This window comes from Vulpes vulpes, chromosome 9 (genome assembly GCF_048418805.1).
Source record: "Vulpes vulpes isolate BD-2025 chromosome 9, VulVul3, whole genome shotgun sequence".
NCBI lineage: Eukaryota > Metazoa > Chordata > Mammalia > Carnivora > Canidae > Vulpes > Vulpes vulpes.
Genome location: NC_132788.1, coordinates 100459889 through 100481403, shown reverse-complemented (window position 1 = coordinate 100481403; position 21515 = coordinate 100459889). Strand labels below are relative to the sequence as shown.

Genomic DNA, 21515 nt, shown 5'->3' with positions numbered 1-21515 from the left:
TTTTTTCTATGCATGTCCTTTGTTTTTGGATAGTGTTATAACAGTGGGGTGTTTTTCTCTTTTTTTGTATATTTTTTTAATTAGAGTTTGATTTGCCAACATATAATACCCAGTGCTCATCCTGTCAAGTGCCCCTCTCAGTGCCTGTCACCAAGTCACCCCATGTTTTTTTTTCTTTTTTAAAAATTTGATAATTGGGGTGCCTGGCTGACTTGGTCAATGAGGCATGCAACTCTAGATCTCAAGGTTGTGAGTTTGAGCCTCATGCAGTGTATAGAGATTGCCTTAAAATAAAATCTTTTTAAAAATAAATAAAATAAAACTGTGATCCATTATAACAAAGAATTGGAGTTTTTATACAAACTGTTGGCCATTTAGTTCTTTTATGTCTGTAAATGTATTTGTGGGGAATTTGTGAAAGGTTATGAATTTTGTGTGGTCAAATCTATTATCAGTGATATTGGGCTCTCTCTCAATTGCTGGATTTTTTGTTGTGGTGGTACAATTGACATATAACATCCCTATTAGTTTTGGATATAAAACATAATGATTCCATACTTGTATACATGACAAAATGATCACCACACTTGCCACCATGCGTTGTCACAAAGTCCTTACCTTATGATGAGATCTTTTAAGCTCTACCCTCTTGGTGACTTTCCAATCTATGATGCTATTATTCACTGTAATCACCACTCTGTACATTCTGTCTCATGCGTTGCTTTGTCATTTTCTTTTTCTTACTAAGAGTCGAGCAGACACTTTAATATTCTTCATGTGTCAGTCTTTGCTATACATGAAAAAGAAATTGCTTCATCCTTAGCAGTGATAAATTACCCTTTATACATGTTTATGCCTTGTTTTCACATCTTGGTTATTCCTTAGTGTTTTTTGGACTTTTGTGATTGGATCTGTTTCTGGAGGTTGTGTCTGTATTTTTAATATCTATAGCTGCCTTCAGATAGTTTCCCCATCATTCCACGTTTCCTATTTCTGCCAACAAAATTACAGAGTACCCCCTTCACTGACAGATTAGAAGTTCCAGCCCCAATCAACATGGCAACTCTTCATTGGCTTTCTTAGCTGATGGGCATGAGAAAGAAATCTTACTTGTTTTTTCTAACTATCACCACCTTGAGAAAGATTTATATATTGGATCCCCATTCATTTGTCCATTATTATCGTTATTGTTGTCCATATATTTCATGCCCATTTCTCACAGCTACATTTCAAATTATTTTTACAAAATTGTTATTATTAAACCGATTTTTGGTTTGGTATTACTGATCTTTAAAAAATGTTAAGTTGATAAAGTTAAATATGTCTTCCTTTTTGTTTCTGATTTTTTCACCTTAATAATGATGGTTTTGCCCACCTATAGATTTTTATGTACACTTTTTTATATGTTCATTTACAATATTTTATTTACTTTTACACTGATATCATTAATCCCTCTGATTGCCTTAAGAGTGAATAAGATAAGGAACCACCTCATTTCCTTCCAGACAGCCCTTTGTGCCCATTTTCATTCAACAATTCAGTCTTTTCTAATTGAAGTACAACCGTCTCATCTATCCATGTCTATTGTGACCTAATTCCTGACTCATTCAACAAATAATTACAGAACAATCAGTATGTGCCAGAAAGTTCTAGATGCATTTTATGATATATTCTCCTATTTCGAGGTCTTCACTACTAATTGATGTTGATATTGTTGAGTGTGTGGTATGTCATGTTCAGTTTGTTTTTGACGTTCCTTTTAGTTTTAATATAGTTGTGTAAAATTACTGTAGTTAACAGGTTTATCTCCTTTGCCATTCTTATTGTTCTATAGCACCTCATTTTCTTAAGTGTGTTTATATAAAAGCACTTAAGACACATACTCCCATAGTTTGGGAAAAAAACAAAAGTGAACAATGCAGATGACATGTCTGCTCACTTGGTACTGCACATAATGGCAAAGGCAGAGTGGCATAAAATAAATATGTATGTCATGTAAAGTCCCTATGGAAAAATCACACAGAGAAGCAATCTTGCATAAGAGGATAGATTGTCATGGCGAGTGCAGGAGGTAGAGAGCTGAATCTGGGGCAAAGACTGGAACCAAGACTTGTCAAAAAGATCAAACCTCAAAGAACAAGAATAACAAAGAAAAGATGTCACATAAGATAAATGAGGAAGTGGCTTGCTTCACCCCCCACCCCCCACTAGACCATATAAACAGCAATTGGTCAAATAAATATGCACTGGCCATGAGCAAAGCAATCCTTCTCCTCCATGATATTAAAATAGTTCACCTGCTGTTCTACTTTGTATATTTCCTATTGTTAAGTGTTAGTTTATATCTTTTGCTCATTTTTCTCTCATAGCATTCCATCTATAATGTGTTTCACACCATGAAAATATCACTACTTTGGCTTTTTCTCCTTATTACTTTTGCTGGGCATCAAGGGGATCTAAGGAGGTCAGAAGTGTCACCAGAACCAAAGATGCTTTTTCTTCCTCTTGGTCAGTTTCTCAGGGGCCACCTGCACTATTGGATCTGTCTTCCCTCTCATGTCCATGTCATTCCTCTCTTTTCTCTCTGTCTTTACTAAGAAGATTGCCCATGTTTCTTTAAGTTGGTATTAGGCATAAAAAGAGCATACCAATAGGCATCCTCAAGTTTATTTGCCCATAAGAATTTCTGGGTACCATTTCTGCATTCTTTAGGGAAAAGATAACAAAATCTGGCCAGATTGATGTGTATCAACTACTGGTCTATATAGTGTGGGTGGGGTTGGAAAAGTCATGGCAGTCAGTAGTACAGGAGGCCATAAGTGGGTCATGGTGTGTGTGTGTGTGTGTGTGTGTGTGTGTGTGTGTGTGTGTGTATTGATGGCAGTCCTCAAAGCATGATTACCAGGGCTCACATATTCTAGGCTGACTCTAATTGACAGAAGTCAGAACTCAACCAACAGTAGTTACTAACAGGGGTTTCCATTTCAACTCACAGGACATCTTTATAACAAAATTAAGAAAGTCCTGCAAAACTAATAAAATGAGGGATTCTGTGTGTCTTGAATTTTCAGCCATAGTGGATGGCTGGATCTTTCCTCAACACACACTGCCACCACCTCTCATTACACTCCTTCTTGCTACTTCCCCTCGACACCCTGGCTTTCTTTTGAGCCTTGGTTTTCTGAATCAAGCAGCTTCCTCAGGACATTGGCCCTGGCTATTGCCCCTGCTGGGCACACACTTCCTGAGATAAATTCTACCCCCTTCCCTACCTCCCTCAAGGTCTTATTCACCCATCACCTTCTTTGCAGATCTTGTGTGAACATCCAGTAACAAGAAATTAAAGCTTGTTAACCCTCTCCTTTATGCCTGCTTTCCTTGTCTTCACAGCTCCTCTCATCATCTGACATTTAATTGTTTTTTGTATTTGCTTACAATCCACATCACAGGATTATAAGGACATTGTTTATCAGCACCCTGTATATATTGTCTATACAGTACCTGGAACATGGTCTATACTCAGTACATATTCCATAAAGGAATGAAAAATATTCTCAATAAAACAAGAGTGTATATATATATATATATATTTGAGGAAAGGACTGAGGTGGAAACAGAATTCCCGATGAGAAATGGTGCAAGGGATGGCCTAATGGGGACAAGACCACACACATACATTGAAATTAATTTCTTGACTCCAAAATATGGTCAAGTGGTAGCATTTATGCTAGGTTACTAACACTTGCTTGTGTGAAATTAGTCATTTATTTTTCTATATCCTGATAGTTACCTCCCACCCATGGAGCCAGGGAACCTCACAGAAGTTTCAGAGTTTCTTCTTCTGGGATTTTCAGAGGGACCAGAACTGCAGCCTCTCATCTTTGGGTTTTTCCTATCCATGTACCTGATCACTGTGTTTGGAAACCTGCTTCTCATCCTGGCTGTCAGCTCTGACTCCCACCTCCACACACCCATGTATTTCTTCCTCGCCAACCTGTCCTTTGTAGACATTTGTTTCACCTCCACCACCATCCCCAAGATGCTGAGGAATATACAGACAGAGAGAAAAGTCATTACCTATGCAGATTGCATCACCCAAATGTATTTTTTCCTACTCTTTGCAGGATTGGACAACTACATCTTGACCGTGATGGCCTATGACCGATTTTTGGCCATCTGTCACCCCCTGCACTACACAGTCATCATGAATCCCCAGATCTGTGGACTGCTGGTTTTGGTATCTTGGATCATGAGTGTCTTGCATTCTTTGTTACAAACCTCAGTGGTGTTGCGGCTGTCCTTCTGTACAGAGGTGGAAATTCCCCACTTTTTCTGTGAAATTAAACAGTTGGTCCAACTTGCCTGTTCTGACACATTTCTTAATGACATGGTGATGTATTTTGGAGCTGGGCTGCTGGGTGGTGGTCCCCTTGCTGGGATCCTTTACTCTTATTCTAAGATCATTTCCTCCATATTTGGGATCTCATCAGCTCAGGGCAAGTATAAAGCATTTTCCACTTGCGCATCTCACCTCTCAGTTGTCTCCTTATTTTACTGTACAAGCCTAGGAGTGTACCTTAGTTCTGCTGCTCCCCAGATGTCACACTTGAGTGCAACAGCCTCAGTGATGTACACAGTGGTCACACCCATGCTGAACCCCTTCATCTACAGCCTGAGAAATAAAGGCATAAAGAGGGCTCTGAAAAGATTCTTTGGAAAACAAAGTATAAAAGGGCCCATTTTTCTGGGGCTGAAGAAATACACGTAATAGCAGGGACTCAAACCCTGAAAGCCAGTCATGGTAATTCTTTGATCAGATTATGGAAGTAGAATTTATTCCTTTCTTGATTTCCCGGAATGTCCCTTTCAGGGATATCAACTTCTCTGTACAACTTAAGTAACTGACTGTATTAACCTTTCTGCTCTCTGGTATCTCACAGTGTTTTCCTTAATTGTTTTCCTACACTCCCAATTTGTTTCCCAATTTTGGACAAAATATTTGAAATTCCCATTTATCCAAGAGATTCTACAGATTTTTTAAGAATAATTTCTTCTGAAATGAAATACATCATACTAAGGAAGCTTTCTTTTGTTTTAAAAAAAAATCATCATGAGTAAAACTACTTTTATGAAAAAAAATCCACATTTGGCATGCAAATCCACTTATAATTTCATAAGAAAGGAAAGTCTGACACCTCAGGTAACCATTTTTCTGTCCATTATTCCTTTAAATATCTGTTCTTCCCTGAAAATGTAGACTTTAACATGTAGTGTGTTTTGTAACAAGTCATTGGGTTTTTTTTTTCCTTATTAGGATCCTGTTCTGTTATTCGGCTCAGTGACCACATTGCCTACCATGGTCACTGGCAAAACTGATAATCAAATACATGTCTCCAGTTGTTTTCTACACAGAAAGACAAATTTCACTAAATAATTTGGCATAATATGGCCGTAGAGTCAGAGATGAAGCAAAATTTAAGTCAGACATTTATTAATGTGAAAACTAATGTTTTCATCCTGCACATCTCTTTAATGATAATGTAAAACTGGCATCCATGTGTAAGAGAGTCTACCATTAGGGTGAAGAAGTGTTTGCATAATTATGTTTTCTGTTTCCTCTTCCTGCTTCTGCCTAGAAATTTCCATGTCTCCTTACGAATATGATTCATTGGAGTATAATTGCATACAAATAAGCTGCACACCTTTAAAGTATACAATACTCCTGGCTTAGTCAGTTGAGCATTCAACTTTTGTTTTGCTTTGTTTTATAATAAATTTATTTTTTATTGGTGTTCAATTTGCCAACGTACAGAATAACACCCAGTGTTCATCCGGTCAAGTGCCCCCCTCAGTGCCCATCACCCATTCACCCCCACCCCCGCCCTCCTCCCCTTCTACCACCCCTAGTTCATTTCCCAGAGTTAGGCATTCAACTTTTGATTTCATCTCAGCTCATGATCTCAGGGTCTTGGGACAGAGTTTCCTGTAGGGCTTACACTGAACAGGGAATCTGCTTGGAGGATTTCTTTCTCTCACCCTCCCTCTAAAATAAATAAATCTTTGAAAAAAATAAAATATACAGTTTGCTGAATTATGGGAAGGATACAAAAAATAATATGATAGGGGGCACACAGGACTCTTGTCTGCACTGTGAGGGGTGCACCTCCTACAACATAGAGCACAGAAGGAGGACACTCAGCCTCAGGGCCACTGTTCTCACTTCATCCTTGCCACCTGGGAGGCATCTCATAACCCACGTGAGTGCCAAGGAAGACCAAGAGATAGAACTGTAAGCATGACCTTCTGTTTATGCAGGAGATGAAAGATTCTGAGAATTAAGTCCAGTTGCATTTCAATACAGGAGAGATGAAAGTGGTGATCACACAGTCTTCTTAATAGAGATTTCCTGGAAAGAAGCATACTCTCAAACACCTCCAATTATATCTGTGAACACGTTTTTTTAGCAACATCCACATCATCAGCTGTAAAGCAGAGCATATCAGCCAAGTCAGGAAGCAGGTGGGGTTAATCTTGAGATGCTGTGACCTACACATTATTTGAATATGCCAAGGATACTAAAGAGCAGTTCATGGAGAATCACCATCCCATTAATTCTACCACACTCATAACCAGTATCATCTCCACTGAAACTCCTAATACAGCCCCATCAAGTAAGAACATGGACAAAGACAAAACTTTCAAAAGCCCAGAAATGTAAGCTGGCAGATAAAGCAGATAGATCACAAAAGAGAACTTGCCCAGAGATGAGACTGGGTTGACGTGGTGAACCATTTAAGCAAAACTGGCTCTAAAGAGACACCTAACTCTGAGAAATGAACAAGGGGTAGTGGAAGGGGGAGTGGGCGGGGATTTGGGGTGACTGGGTGATGGGCAATGAGGGGAGCACTTGGCAGGATGAGCACTGGGTGTTATGCTTATACGTTGGCAAATTGAACTCCAATAAAAATTTTTTTATTTAAACTGGATCTAAAGGTGATGACTAGTGCTTGGAACTGAACACAGGTGAAGAGCAGCCTTTTTTTTTTTTTTTAATTAATTTTTATTGGTGTTCAATTTACCAACATACAGAAAAACACCCAGTGCTCATCCCGTCAAGTGTCCACCTCAGTGCCCGTCACCCATTCCCCTCCAACACCCGCCCTCCTCCCCCCTTCCACCACCCCTAGTTCGTTTCCCCGAGTTAGGAGTCTTTATGTTCTGTCTCCCTTCCTGATATTTCCCAACATTTCTTCTCCCTTCCTTTATATTCCCTTTCACTATTATTTATATTCCCCAAATGAATGAGAACATACACTGCTTGTCCTTCTCCGATTGACTTATTTCACTCAGCATAATACCCTCCAGTTCCATCCACGTTGAAGCAAATGGTGGGTATTTGTCGTTTCTAATCGCTGAGTAATATTCCATTGTATACATAAACCACATCTTCTTTATCCATTCATCTTTTGATGGACACCGAGGCTCCTTCCACAGTTTGGCTATTGTGGCCATTGCTGATAGAAACATCGGGGTGCAGGTGTCCCGACGTTTCGTTGCATCTGAATCTTTGGGGTAAATCCCCAACAGTGCAATTGCTGGGTCGTAGGGCAGGTCTATTTTTAACTCTTTGAGGAACCTCCACACAGTTTTCCAGAGTGGCTGCACCAGTTCACATTCCCACCAACAGTGTAAGAGGGTTCCCTTTTCTCCGCATCCTCTCCAACATTTGTTGTTTCCTGCCTTGTTAATTTTCCCCATTCTCACTGGTGTGAGGTGGTATCTCATTGTGGTTTTGATTTGTATTTCCCTGATGGCAAGTGATGCAGAGCATTTTCTCATGTGCATGTTGGCCATGTCCATGTCTTCCTCTGTGAGATTTCTCTTCATGTCTTTTGCCCATTTCATGATTGGATTGTTTGTTTCTTTGGTGTTGAGTTTAATAAGTTCTTTATAGATTTTGGAAACTAGCCCTTTATCTGATATGTCGTTTGCAAATATCCTCTCCCATTCTGTAGGTTGTCTTTTAGTTTTTTTGACTGTATCCTTTGCTGTGCAAAAGCTTCTTATCTTGATGAAGTCCCAATAGTTCATTTTTGCTTTTGTTTCTTTTGCCTTTGTGGATGTATCTTGCAAGAAGTTACTGTGGCCGAGTTCAAAAAGGGTGTTGCCTGTGTTCTCCTCTAGGATTTTGATGGACTCTTGTCTCACATTTAGATCTCTCATCCATTTTGAGTTTATCTTTGTGTATGGTGCAAGAGAGTGGTCCAGTTTCATTCTTCTGCATGTGGATGTCCAATTTTCCCAACACCATTTATTGAAGAGACTGTCTTTCTTCCAATGGATAGTCTTTCCTCCTTTATCGAATATTAGATGACCATACATTTCAGGGTCCACTTCTGGGTTCTCTATTCTGTTCCATTGATCTATGTGTCTATTTTTGTGCCAGTACCACACTGGAAGAACAGCCTTTAAACAGTAAACTGGTGTCAAAATCCTTCATTCCTCTTTTTTTCTGGAATTAAGACACCTTTTTGTATAACGTATTTTGTGTATGGTTCTTATGTTTAAAAAAATGTTTTAAGCTGGAAGTTCATAAAGGGATCTGGTTGTATTAAATTATTTTCACAAACTTGCCTTAAAAGGTGAAATGTTAAAAAAAAATAAACATACTACGTGGCTCCATTTGTGTAGAGTTCAAAAAAAGGTTGCAGTAAGTTTTAACTCTGTTATAGTATTGTTAAAATGTGATCACCCTGAGCCTCAATTTCCTTATTTCTGAAGGTGATGTGGGGGAATGAACCCTAACTCAAGAAAGACGTTGTAAGGAATAAATGAAACATGTAGAAGCACTTTGTTGAGTCCAAAGAAAATGTTCAAGGTTAGGAATGTGAGTATGAAAAAAAAAAAAAAAAGGAATGTGAGTATGTATATGTGTGTGTATATTTGTATACACCTTTTTCTCAAATAAACACATTCACACACATTTATGTAGACACACAGAGACTTATTTAAATCCCGTCTATTGTGTTGCAAAGAAACCTGAAAGTTGGAGGGGACACAAATGAATAAAAACTTTAATGAACATAAAAACAGAGTGTTGAGGGCAGTCGGAGTGGCTCAGCAGTTAGCACCACCTTCAGCCCAGGACAGGTCCTGGAGACCCGGGATCAAGACCCCTTCTCACTCTGCCTCTCTCTCTCTTTCTCTCTCTCTCTCTCATGAATAAATGAATAAAATCTTTTAAAAAAATAGAGTGTTGAATTTTGACACAAAGAATTTCTTGGCTGAGTTGGTTCTTTGAAAGAATTAATAAGATAGATAAACCATTAGCAAGACTTAATAAATAGAGAAAACACTCAAATTAATAAAATCATGAATGAGAAAGGAGAGATCACCACCAATACCAATGAAGACAAACGATTTTAAAAACTTACTATGAACAGCTTTACGCCAATAAATTAGGCAACCTAGAAGAAATGGACGCATTTCTGGAAAGCCACAAACTACCAAAACTGGAACAGGAAGAAATAGAAAACCTGAACAGGCCAAACGAGGGAGGAAATTGAAGCAGTAATCAAAAACGTCCCAAGACACAAAAGTCCAGGGCCAGATGGCTTCCCAGGGGAATTCTTTTTCTTTTTTTTTTTTTCAAATTTTATTTTTTTTAATGATAAATTTATTTTTTATTGGTGTTCAATTTGCCAACATACAGAATAACACCCAGTGCTCATCCCGTCAAGTGCCCACCTCAGTGCCCATCACCCTTTCTTCCCCACCCCCCGCCCTCCTCCCCTTCCACCACCCCTAGGTCGTTTCCCAGAGTTAGGAGTCTTTATGCTCTGTCTCCCTTTCTGATGTTTCCCACACATTTCTTCTCCCTTCCCTTATATTCCCTTTCACTATTATTTATATTCCCCAAATTAATGAGAACATATAATGTTTGTCCTTCATCGATTGACTTACTTCACTCAGCATAATACCCTCCAGTTCCATCCACATTGAAGCAAATGGTGGGTATTTGTCATTTCTAATGGCTGAGTAATATTCCTTTGTATGCATAAACCACATCTTCTTTATCCATTCATCTTTCGATGGACACCGAGGCTCCTTCCACAGTTTGGCTATTGTGGACATTGCTGCTATAAACATCGGGGTGCATGTGTCTCGGCGTTTCATTGCATCTGAATCTTTGGGGTAAATCCCTAACATTGCAATTGCTGGGTTGTAGGGCAGAGCTATTTTTAACTCTTTGAGGAACCTCCATGCAGTTTTCCAGAGTGGCTGCACCAGTTCACATTCCCACCAACAGTGTAAGAGGGTTCCCTTTTCTCCGCATCCTCTCCAACATTTGTGGCTTCCTGCCTTGTTAATTTTCCCCATTCTCACTGGTGTGAGGTGTTAACTCATCGTGGTTTTGATTTGTATTTCCCTGATGGCAAGTGATTTTCTCATGTGCCTGTTGGCCATGTCTATGTCTTCCTCTGTGAGATTTCTTTTCATGTCTTTTGCCAGGGGAATTCTATAAAACGTTTAAAGAAGAAACCATACCTATTTTACTAAAGCTGTTCGGAAAGATAAAAAAAAGAAGGAATACTTCCAAACTCATTCTATGAGGCCAGCTTCACCTTAATTCCAAAACCAAAGACCCCACCAAAAAGGAGAATTATAGACCAATATCCCTGATGAACATGGATGCAAAAATTCTCAACAAGACACTAGTCAATAGGATCCGACAGTACATTAAGAAGGTTATTCACCATGACCAAGTGGGATTTATCCCCAGGATGCAAGGATAGTTCAACACTTGTAAAGCAATCAATGTGATAGATCATATCAGCAAGAGAAAAAAAAGAACCATATGAGCCTCTCAATAGATGCAGAGAACGCATTTGACAAAATACAGCATCCATTCCTGATCAAAACTCTTGACAGTGTAGGGATAAAGGGAACATTCCTCAGAATCTTCAAAGCCATCTACAAAAAAGCCCACAGCAAATATCATTCTCAATGGGGAAGCACTGGGAGCCTTTCCGCTAAGATCAGGAACAAGACAGGGATGTCCACTCTCACCACTGCTATTCAACATAGTACTAGAAGTCTTAGCCTCAGCAATCAGAGGGAAAAAAAAGAAATAAAAGGCATTCAAATTGGCAAAGAAAAAGTCAAACTCTCCCTCTTCACAGATGACATGATACTGCACATAGAAAACCCAAAAGACTCCACCCCAAGATTGCTAGAACTCATACAGCAATTTGGCAGTGTTGCAGGATACAAAATCAATGCCCAGAAGTCAATGGCATTTCTATCCACTAACAATGAGATGGAAGAAAGAAAAATTAATGAGTCAATCCCATTTACAATTGCACTGAAAAGCATAAGATACCTAGGAATAAACCTAACCAAAGAGGTAAAGGATCTATACCCGAAAAACTACAGAACACTTCTGAAAGAAATTGAGAAAGACACAAAGAGATGGAAAAACATTCCATTCTCATGGATTGGGAGAATTAACATTGTGAAAATGTTAATGTTACCCAGGGCAATTTACACTTTTAAATCAATCCCTATCACAAAAGACATGAACAGAGGAAGACATGTCACAGAGGAAGACATAGACATGGCCAACAAGCACATGAGAAAAATGCTCCGCATCACTTGCCATCAAGGAAATACAAATCAAAACCACAATGAAATACCACCTCACACCAGTGAGAATGGGGAAATTTAACAAGGCAGAAAATCACAAATGTTGGAGAGGAATGTCGAGAAACAGGTACCCTCCTGCACTGTTGGTGGGAATGTGAACTGGTGCAGCCACTCTGGAAAACTGTGTGAAGATTCCTCAGAGTGAAAAATAGATCTGCCCTATGACCCAGCAATTGCCCTGTTAGGTATTTACCCCAAAGATACAGATGCAGTGAAACGCCGGGACACCTGCACCCCGATGTTTATAGCAACAATGTCCACAATAGCCAAACTGTGGAAGGAGCCTCAGTGTCCATCGAAAGATGAATGGATAAAGAGGATGTGGTTTATGTATACAATGGAATATTACTCAGCCATTAGAAACAACAAATACCCACCATTTGCTTTGACATGGAGGGACCTAGAGGGTATTATGCTGAGTGAAATAAGTCAATCGGAAAAGCACAAACATTATATGGTCTCATTCATTAAGGGAATATAAAAATTAGTGAAGGGGAATAAAGGGAAAGGAGAGAAAATGAGTGAAAATATCAGTGAGGGTGACAAAACATGAGAGACACCTAACTCTGGGAAATGAACAATGGGTAGTGGAAGAGGAGGTGGGTGGGGCCCTGAGGTGACTGGGTAATGGGCACTGAGGGGGGCACTTGGCGGGATGAGCACTGGGTGATATGCTATATGTTGGCAAATTGAACTCCGATAAATTTTTTTTTAATTCAGAAGAAAAAATACATAAATAAATAAATAAAATCTTTTTTTAAAAAAGTTTTTTTTTTACTTCTACTTTCAGCAGTGGAACACAGTGACTGAGTTTATGACATAGGGATGTTATGGAAATTCTACTCCACAGGGACAGGCTTTCTTCCACATGTAAATATAGCCTCCTTATCTTGTCTGTAGAATACCATTCCTAGTCTAAGAAAAGATTTTCTTTCCAGATACCTCATAGAGACCAGGGACTTCATATCTAACTTACTGGTTGATGGAGCTAAGAACTATTGAAATAATAAATAAATAAATAAATAAATAAATAAATAAATAAATAAACTGTTGTATCACTGATGCTACCTACATGATATTCTTATGTAGATACTCTTTCCTGTTGATTGATCTTCCCAGTGACATATACATAAACATTTCATTTTCATCCTGGTACTGTGGGTTTGTTTGTTTTTTTAATGGGGAAATTTGAAATTCAAATAGAAGACAGAGACATAGGAATATTTTTTCTTCTTCTTTCCAGTTTTATTGAAATGAAATCAACATATAAAATTATAACCGATGATTTCATATACCTATACTTGTGAAGAGATCACCACAATAGGTTAGTGAATACATCCATTACTTCACATAGTTACCATTTCTTTTTTGTGTAAGAACATTTACTCTGTACTCTGTTAGCAACATGCAAGTATACAACACAATATATTTGACTTATCAAAATGACCATGTTGTAATGATGTTCCCAATATACATTCATCTTATAACTGAAGGTTTGTAGGATTTCACCAGCATCTTTTCATTTCCCCAAACCCAAGCCACAGGCAAACATCAACCTACCCTCTATTTCTGTGAGTTCAGGTTCTTGTATTTACATATAAGTTAAACCATGCATGATTCATCTTTCTTTCTCTGATTAATTCACTTGGTATAATGCCCTTGGAGTCCATTCATGTTTTAGAAAGGAAAAGAAAAGATGTCTTCCTTTTTTATTTGTTGAATTCCACTCTATGAATATGCCATTATTATTAATTCATCTGACAATGTTTCCTTGTCTTGGCTATTGTAAATAATGCTGCAATGAATGTAAGAGTACACATACCTGAGATATTCACAATTACCTTGGAATTAAACCACCCAATCATGAACAGTCAGTGGGTGAAAGAAGAAACCAAAAAGGAAATTTGAAAGTCTTCAGTTAAATGAAGATGGAAATACGGCCTATCAAAACTTATGGGATGTTGCAAAAGCAGCTCTAAGAGGCAAGTTTATAGTAATAAATGCCTACATTAAGAAAAACAAATGAGGCTAAGTAAATAACCTCACTTTATGATTTAAAGACCTACAAAGAGAAGAATAAACTGAGGCCAAAGCAGGAGAGGAAAAGAAATAAATATCAGAGCAAACATAAATGATATATGGACCAGAAAAACAATAGAAAAGATTAACAAAGCTAGGAGCCAATTATCTGAAAAGCTAAGCAAAATTAACAAACCTTGAGTAAACCAAAGAAAAGGGGTGGGGGAGAAGATCCAAATAAATGAAATCAGTAGCAGGACACCTGGGTGGCTTAGTTGGAAAAGCATCTGACTCTTGGTTTCAGCTCAGGTCATGATCTCAGGGCCCCGTTTAGGCTCCATGCTCACTGCAGAGTCAGCTTGTCTTTCTCCTTCAGCACCTTCCCCCTTCTCTCTCTCTGCCTCTCACTCATTCTCTCTCTTTCTCCTAAATAAATAAATACATACATAAATAAATAACTTTTTCAAAAAATTGTTAAAATAAAAAATTAAAATGCAGGAAACATATACCTTATGACAAATATCATAGAAAGACAAGAATCCTAGGAGAGCACTATGACCAATATCCCTCCAACAAATTGGACATGGATAAATCCTTATAAACTTATAAACCACCAGGCCTAAATCAAGAAGAAACATAAATATGAACAAACCAGTGATGACTAAGGCCATTAAGACAGCAATCAAAAGTCTCCCATCAAAGTAAACCCCAGGACCAGAGAACTTCCCAGGTGAACTCTACTAAACTTTTAAGAAGAATTAATAAAAATCCTTCTCAAACTCTTCCAGAAATATACAGAGGGGGCCATATTTTCAGCCTCATTTTACAAGGCCAGCATTACACTGATAGCACAGTCAGAAAAGGTCAGTACAAATATCCAATATCCCTGATGAATATAGATACAATGTTTTTCAAAAAGCTATTAGCTAGCTGAATGACACAGCACACTGAAGGGATTATATGCCATGATCAGGTGCAATTTATCCCTGAGATCTGAGGAAGGCTCAGCATAAACAAATCAATAAATGTGATACAACCCATTAAGAGAACAAAATATAACAATATTATGATCATCTCAATAGATACAGAAAAAACTTTTGACAAAACACAATATACTTTCATGATAAACAAACAACAATCAACAACAACAACAACAAACCTTCAACAAACTGATTGTAAAAGGAATATACCTCAACTTAAAAGAGGACTATACATGTCAAACTCACAATAGAAAGGTTAGAAAGGTTAGAAAACTTTTCCTTTGCCATCAGGAGCAAGACAAGGGTGTCCACTCCCACCACTCCTATTCGACATAATACTGCACGTCCTAGCTGGAGCAATCAGGCAAGATAAAGAATAAAATCCATCTAAATAGAAAGAAAGAAGTAAAATTATTTATTTAAAGATGAGATGAACTAAATATAGAAAATCCTGCAGACTCAACCCTTAAGAACACACTCACCAGGATGAGCACTGAGTCATGTGTAGAATTATTGAATCACTACTTTGTACTGTACTGTATTGTTTTGTTGTTGATTTTGTGTCCCGCACCAATAAAACTTGATTGAATTGAACATTACACTTGTGGTAGACCTTTTGCAGAGATGTCCCCAATTCACTTCTCTCTGTATTCATGTACTTTACAATGTGACTGTGAAGCTCCTCCCATTGAGAGATGGAGATTATTCTCCCACTTTGAATCTGACCTGAAATTAGTGGTTTATTTGCCTTTGCTAAAAGTGTACAATGAAAATGACAGTGTGCTTCAAGGGACTTTGGTGTGTTTCTGCTGCTGTCTTGTAACCTGGCCTCTGCCATATATACAAATCCAGGCTAGCTTACTGTAGGAGGAGAAAACAAGTGAAGCAGAGCTCAGCTGCTCTAACATGGACCAATTTAGACCAGCCTACCACCAGCAAGCCTCCAAATGTGAGAACACAGCCAGGATTAACAGAGTACTTCCAGCTGACCCACAGCTGACCATAGCCTCGTGAGAAGGCCAGCAGAGACTAGAACATTTTCCCAACATAGGCCACCATGCAATTTTAAAAGAATCATAATCTTATATCTTTTACCTCTGGCATAGCTTCTTCAGCAGCAACAGCTGATACAATAATCAATGTAAACAGAACTGAGAATATTAAGAATAATCTACTGCTTCTTATTTTTGATATTTGTTCTGATATTTGAAAGCAGTATTCATAATGGCCTGGTTATTCACATTTATTTCAGGTAACTGTACTAAAAAGTGACTACGATTGAGATTCCCTTCCAGGTAACTGGTACAGAAATAACTTGTGGGAACCTCAGTCACATGTTTCCAGTCTCAGAGCATTACTGGGCTGGAATTCCAGTCTTGTCTGAGTTAGCTTGCACTCACAGGATAGAAGAGAGTTTAGGGCATAAGGAATGAAACATATTAATGAGAGTGAAAACACAAATGGTTCACTCACACTGTAACATTTATGGCAATATTTTTAAAGGGGGAGATATTAAGTTTAGAGCAATGGAAGGAGTAATATTAGAAATTTTCAAAGAGAAACAGCAAAATCATCCAATTAAATAATACAAAACCTGCCACAAAATTCTTCAATTAATAAAACTCTTTTTTAAAGATTTTATTTATTTATTCATGACAGACACAGAGAGAGAGAGAGGCAGAGACACAGGCAGAGGGAGAAGCAGGCTCCATGCAGGGAGCTCGACATGGGACTTGATCCGAGGTCTTCAGGATCATGTCCCAGGCCTAAGGCAGTGCTAAACCACTGGGCCACCGGGGCTGCCCCAATTAATAAAACTCTTTAACATGAACACCAAATATCCCACACTTTAAGGAGTGTATGTTCATCATCAAAACACATTTTCCACAATAAAATATGGTATGCTAGAAAATTTTACTTCATCCTATTTCATGTCTTCCATGCCAAGCCCTTGTTTAACCAATTGGTTTATGCAGATTTGTCTTTTTTATAGATTATACTTAGAGGGTGTTTTTCGTAAGCAATTTTGGCCTTACTATTCTGTGCCAGGGATACTCTGGATACTGAGCTAATGAAGGAATATGATCTTAATGAGTATCATAAAGCCCCATAACTAGCTAAAAACAAACTAGCAGGTTAAAGTGTATTTTATCAAGAAGAGCATTTAAGGTAGTAATGTAGAAGGGAATGACAGACACAGAGTGAAAGCTGTGATCTCAGATTTCCTCTACAATAAAATTATAAAAATGGCCTCAGTTACCAGTGTAGTTTATTTCGTAAAATTAGGACAATTCATCACTATATAAGGCAAATGGGAATCTCAAAATTGTTTCTTACTGAAGGTTGGGACTCACTTTGGTAGAAAAGAAAAAAAAAGGAAAATCGTTGACTATCAAAAGGACCAGAAAGAACAACAAAGGGACTTACTTAGTTAAATTTGATAGCGCAGGGGATGCCTGCGTGGCTTAGCGGTTGAGCATCTACCTTTGGCTCAGGGCATGATCCCGGAGTTCTGGGATCAAGTCCCACCAACAGGCTTCCTGCATGGAGCCTGCTTCTCTCTCTGCTTCTCTCTGTGTGTCTCTCATGAATAAATAAATTAAAATCTTAAAAAAATAATTTGATAATGCAGTTGAAATTTAGAAAAATTGAAACTCCAGGAAAAAATAGAGGGATTAAGTTCTTCTTTCATGATTTCATAAAGAATCACAATTTCTGGCTATCAGGCATTAAGCCTGCAATCACAGATACTTGTTGGAAAATAGCCTTTTTATGTCTTCCCTCTGAAAAACACACTTAGCGCCTCCTTTATATCTTTGTTCCTCAGGCTGTAAATGAAGGGATTCAGCATGGGTGTGACCACCGTGTACATCACTGAGGCTACTGCACTTGAGTGGGAGCTCTGGGTAGCTGCAGAGCTAAGGTACACACCTAAGCTCGTACAATAAAATAAAGAGACAACTGAAAGATGTGATGCACAGGTGGAAAATGCTTTATGCTTGCCCTGAGCTGATGAGATTCTACGTATAGAGGAAACTATCTTACAATAAGAGTAGAGGACCCCAGCCATGGGGATACCAGCCAGCAGCATAGCTGCAAAGTACAACACCATGTTATTAAGAAAGGTGTCAGAACAGGCAAGTTGGATCATCTGATTGAGTTCACAGAAAAAGTGGGGGATTTCCACCTCTGTATGGAAGGACAACCGCAACACCATCAATGTTTGTAACAAAGAATGCAGGGCACTCATGATCCAGGACACCAGAACCAGCAGTCCACAGAGCTGGGGGTTCATGGTGACCATGTAGTGCAGGGGGTGACAGATGGCCACAAATCGGTCATAGGCCATAACACTCAGAAGAAAGTTGTCCAAACCAGCAAAAAGTAAGAAAAAGTACATCTGCATAATGCAGCTTTCATAAATTATGACTTTTCTTTGTGTTTGTATATTTACCAGCATTTTGGGGAGTGTAGTGGAGGTGAAACAGATGTCTACAAAGGACAGGTTGGCAAGGAAGAAGTACATGGGGGTGTGGAGGTGGGTGTCATAGCTGACAGCCAGGATGATGAGCAGGTTCCCAAGTATGGTGACCAAGTACATTAACAGGAACAGTCCAAAGAGGAAGGGCTGCAATTCTGGTTCCTCTGAAAATCCCAGAAGAAGAAATTCTGAAATTTGTGTATCATTCTCTGGTTCCATGTAGTGGACAGGACTACCAAAATAAGAGAAAAACAACATGACACAATTATTCGTTACTAATTGAGAGATACATTATTGTTTATGTTCTGCATCAAGAAATTAATCTTTATATTTGTGTATAGAACATGGTAAAACACTAAGAACTAGGAATAGAAGGAAACTATCTCAACATAAAGCTGTTCATGAAAATCTCATAGCAAGCATGACACTCAATGAGCATTTTTCCCGTATGATTAGGAACACCCCATCTGATTTCACAAACTTCTACTCAACATAACACTGGTGGTTCTAGCCAGGCAATTATTTTTTTTTTTAGCCAGGCAATTAAAGAAAGAAAATGAAATAAAAGTCAACCAAACTGGAAAGGAAAAATCAACTATGCATGCAGTGTGATCTTATGTGTAGAATGTTGGGGATTTACCCCAAAGATTCAGATGCAATGAAACGTCGGGACACCTGCACCCCGATGTTTCTATCAGCAATGGCCACAATAGCCAAACTGTGGAAGGAGCCTCGGTGTCCATCGAAAGATGAATGGATAAAGAAGATGTGGTTTATGTATACAATGGAATATTACTCAGCAATTAGAAACGACAAATACCCACCATTTGCTTCAACGTGGATGGAACTGGAGGGTATTATGCTGAGTGAAATAAGTCAATCGGAGAAGGACAAACAGTGTATGTTCTCATTCATTTGGGGAATATGAATAATAGTGAAAGGGAATATAAAGGAAGGGAGAAGAAATGTTGGGAAATATCAGGAAGGGAGACAGAACATAAAGACTCCTAGCTCGGGGAAGCGAACTAGGGGTGGTGGAGGGGGAGGAGGGCGGGTGTTGGAGGGGAATGGGTGACGGGCACTGAGGTGGACACTTGACGGGATGAGCACTGGGTGTTTTTTTGTATGTTGGTAAATTGAACACCAATAAAAATTAATTAAAAAAAAAAGGTCACAAAGTGAGACAATGAAAGATTTCTGCAGCACGCACAAAAAAAAAAAAAAAAAGAAAATCCTAAAAATCCCACAAAAACACTGACAGAACTAATAAATCAATTCAGCCAAGTAACTGCATATAGAGCCAACCCTCAAACTACCAGTTGCATTTCTACATAAAAAGAATGAACAATCTGAGAAGAAAATAAAATAGGAAATAAAATAATTCCATTTATGTGACTTCCAAAAAATAAGACTATCACCTCACACTAATTAGAATGGTTAGTATAAAATCAAAACCACAATGAGATACCACCTCACACCAGTGAGAATGAGGAAAATTAACAAGGCAAGAAACAACAAATGTTGGAGAGGATGTGGAGAAAGGGGAACCCTCCTGCACTGTTGGTGGGAATGTGAACTGGTACAGCCACTCTGGAAAACTTTGTGGAGGTTCCTCAAAGAGCTAAAAATAGATCTGCCCTACGACCCAGCAATTGCACTGCTGGGGATTTACGCCAAAGATACAGATGCAATGAAACGCTGGGACACCTGCACCCCGATGTTTCTAGCAGCAATGTCCACAATAGCCAAACTGTGGAAGGAGCCTCGATGTCCATTGAAAGATGAATGGTGAAGATGTGGTTTATGTATACAATGGAATATTACTCAGCCATTAGAAACGACAAATACCCACCATTTGCTTTGACGTGGATGGAGCTGGAGGGTATTATGCTGAGTGAAATAAGTCAATCGGAGAAGGACAAACATTAGGTTAGGATAAAGAGACAAGAAATGAATGACAAGTGTTGGTGAGAATGTGGAAAAGAGAGTACTCTTGTGCACTGTTGGTGGGAATGAAAACTGGTGAAGCTACTGTGGAGACTGTATGGAGGTTCCTCAAAAAATTAAAAATAGAAATACCACAGGATCAATTAATTCCACTACTGGGTATTTAACCAAAGAAGACAAAAACACTAACTGGAAATATATAGGCACCCCACGTTTTGCGGCATTGTTTGCAATAGCCAAGACATGGAGGCAGTTGTCTCATTGAAAACACAGAATAAATGAACAAGCAAACAGACAGAAAAAACTGGTTGTTGCCAGAGGGTAGGAGGAGAGGGAGTAGATACAGGATATAAACAGGTACAAATAAGACCCTACCATTTGCAACAACATGGATGCATCTAGAGAATACAATGCTAAGTGAAATCAAAGAAAGATAAATATCATATGATTTTACTCATATATGGAATTTAAGAAACAAATGAACAAGGAAAAGAGAGAAAAAGGAAAAAACATAACTTCAATATAGAGAACAAACCACTGGTTTAAGAGGGGAGGTAGATGAAGAGATGGGTGATTGAGGTGAAGGGGATGAAAAGTACACTTATCATGATGAGCACTGAGTAATGTATACAATTGTTGAATCACTATATTGTACCCCTGAAACTAATAGAACACTGCATTTCAATTACACACTAATTAAAAATAAATTTTAAAATATACAAAACATCTGCCAAAAGTCCTTAAATTACAAAAAAAAAACCACAAAAATAAAAAAATAAAATCTGCAGGCAAAACCATTTAATTAAGAAACTGAGAAGGAAGAAGTTACACATTAAATAATAGAATTTAAAACATTCCTTTTGGTCATTGTCTCCATAGAATTCGATAAAGAAACAATCTATAAAAATCATTTGAAATGCTGACACCTGTAGAAAACAAGAACAGAATATATGAGCATATAGTAATGGGCAAATCATAATGGTGACCAAATAATGAATTTTGCTGAAACCACTAATTGTTTATGAAAACAACAAGAACTCCCTTCTACACCTATTAGTCTGTCAAAAAACTTCAAGAATTGTCATGTCGAGGCTATTATGCTGAGTGAAATAAGTCAATCGGAGAAGGACAAACATTATATGGTCTCATTCATTTGGGGAATATAAATAATAGTGAAAGAGAATAAAGGGGAAAGGAGAAAAAAATAAGTGGGAAATAACAGAAAGGGAGACAGAACATGAAGGACTCCTAACTCTGGGAAACGAACTAGGGGTGGAGGTGGGTGGGGGGTGGGGACAACTGGGTGGTGGGCACTGAGGTGGGCACTTGACGGGATGAGCACTGGGTGTTATTCTGTATGTTGGCAAATTGAACACGAATAA

General features: G+C 38.4%; 2 protein-coding genes and 1 pseudogene across 2 annotated transcripts; 2 read left to right on the top strand and 1 right to left on the bottom strand.

Annotated features, from left to right (window-relative positions):
* Nucleotides 1-3799: 3799 nt before the first annotated feature.
* Nucleotides 3800-4768, top strand: LOC112913209 (olfactory receptor-like protein OLF4). The gene has a single exon (XM_025989812.1). The coding sequence runs from the start codon at nucleotides 3800-3802 to the stop codon at nucleotides 4766-4768; it is 969 nt and encodes a 322-aa protein (XP_025845597.1).
* A 1348-nt stretch (nucleotides 4769-6116) lies between these two features.
* On the top strand, nucleotides 6117-6837 carry LOC112913208 (RWD domain-containing protein 4 pseudogene; annotated as a pseudogene).
* A 10638-nt stretch (nucleotides 6838-17475) lies between these two features.
* LOC112913207 (olfactory receptor-like protein OLF4) lies at nucleotides 17476-18441 on the bottom strand. Its single transcript, XM_025989810.2, has one exon. The coding sequence runs from the start codon at nucleotides 18403-18405 to the stop codon at nucleotides 17476-17478; it is 930 nt and encodes a 309-aa protein (XP_025845595.2). The 5' UTR covers nucleotides 18406-18441.
* Between the last annotated feature and the right edge of the window lie 3074 nt (nucleotides 18442-21515).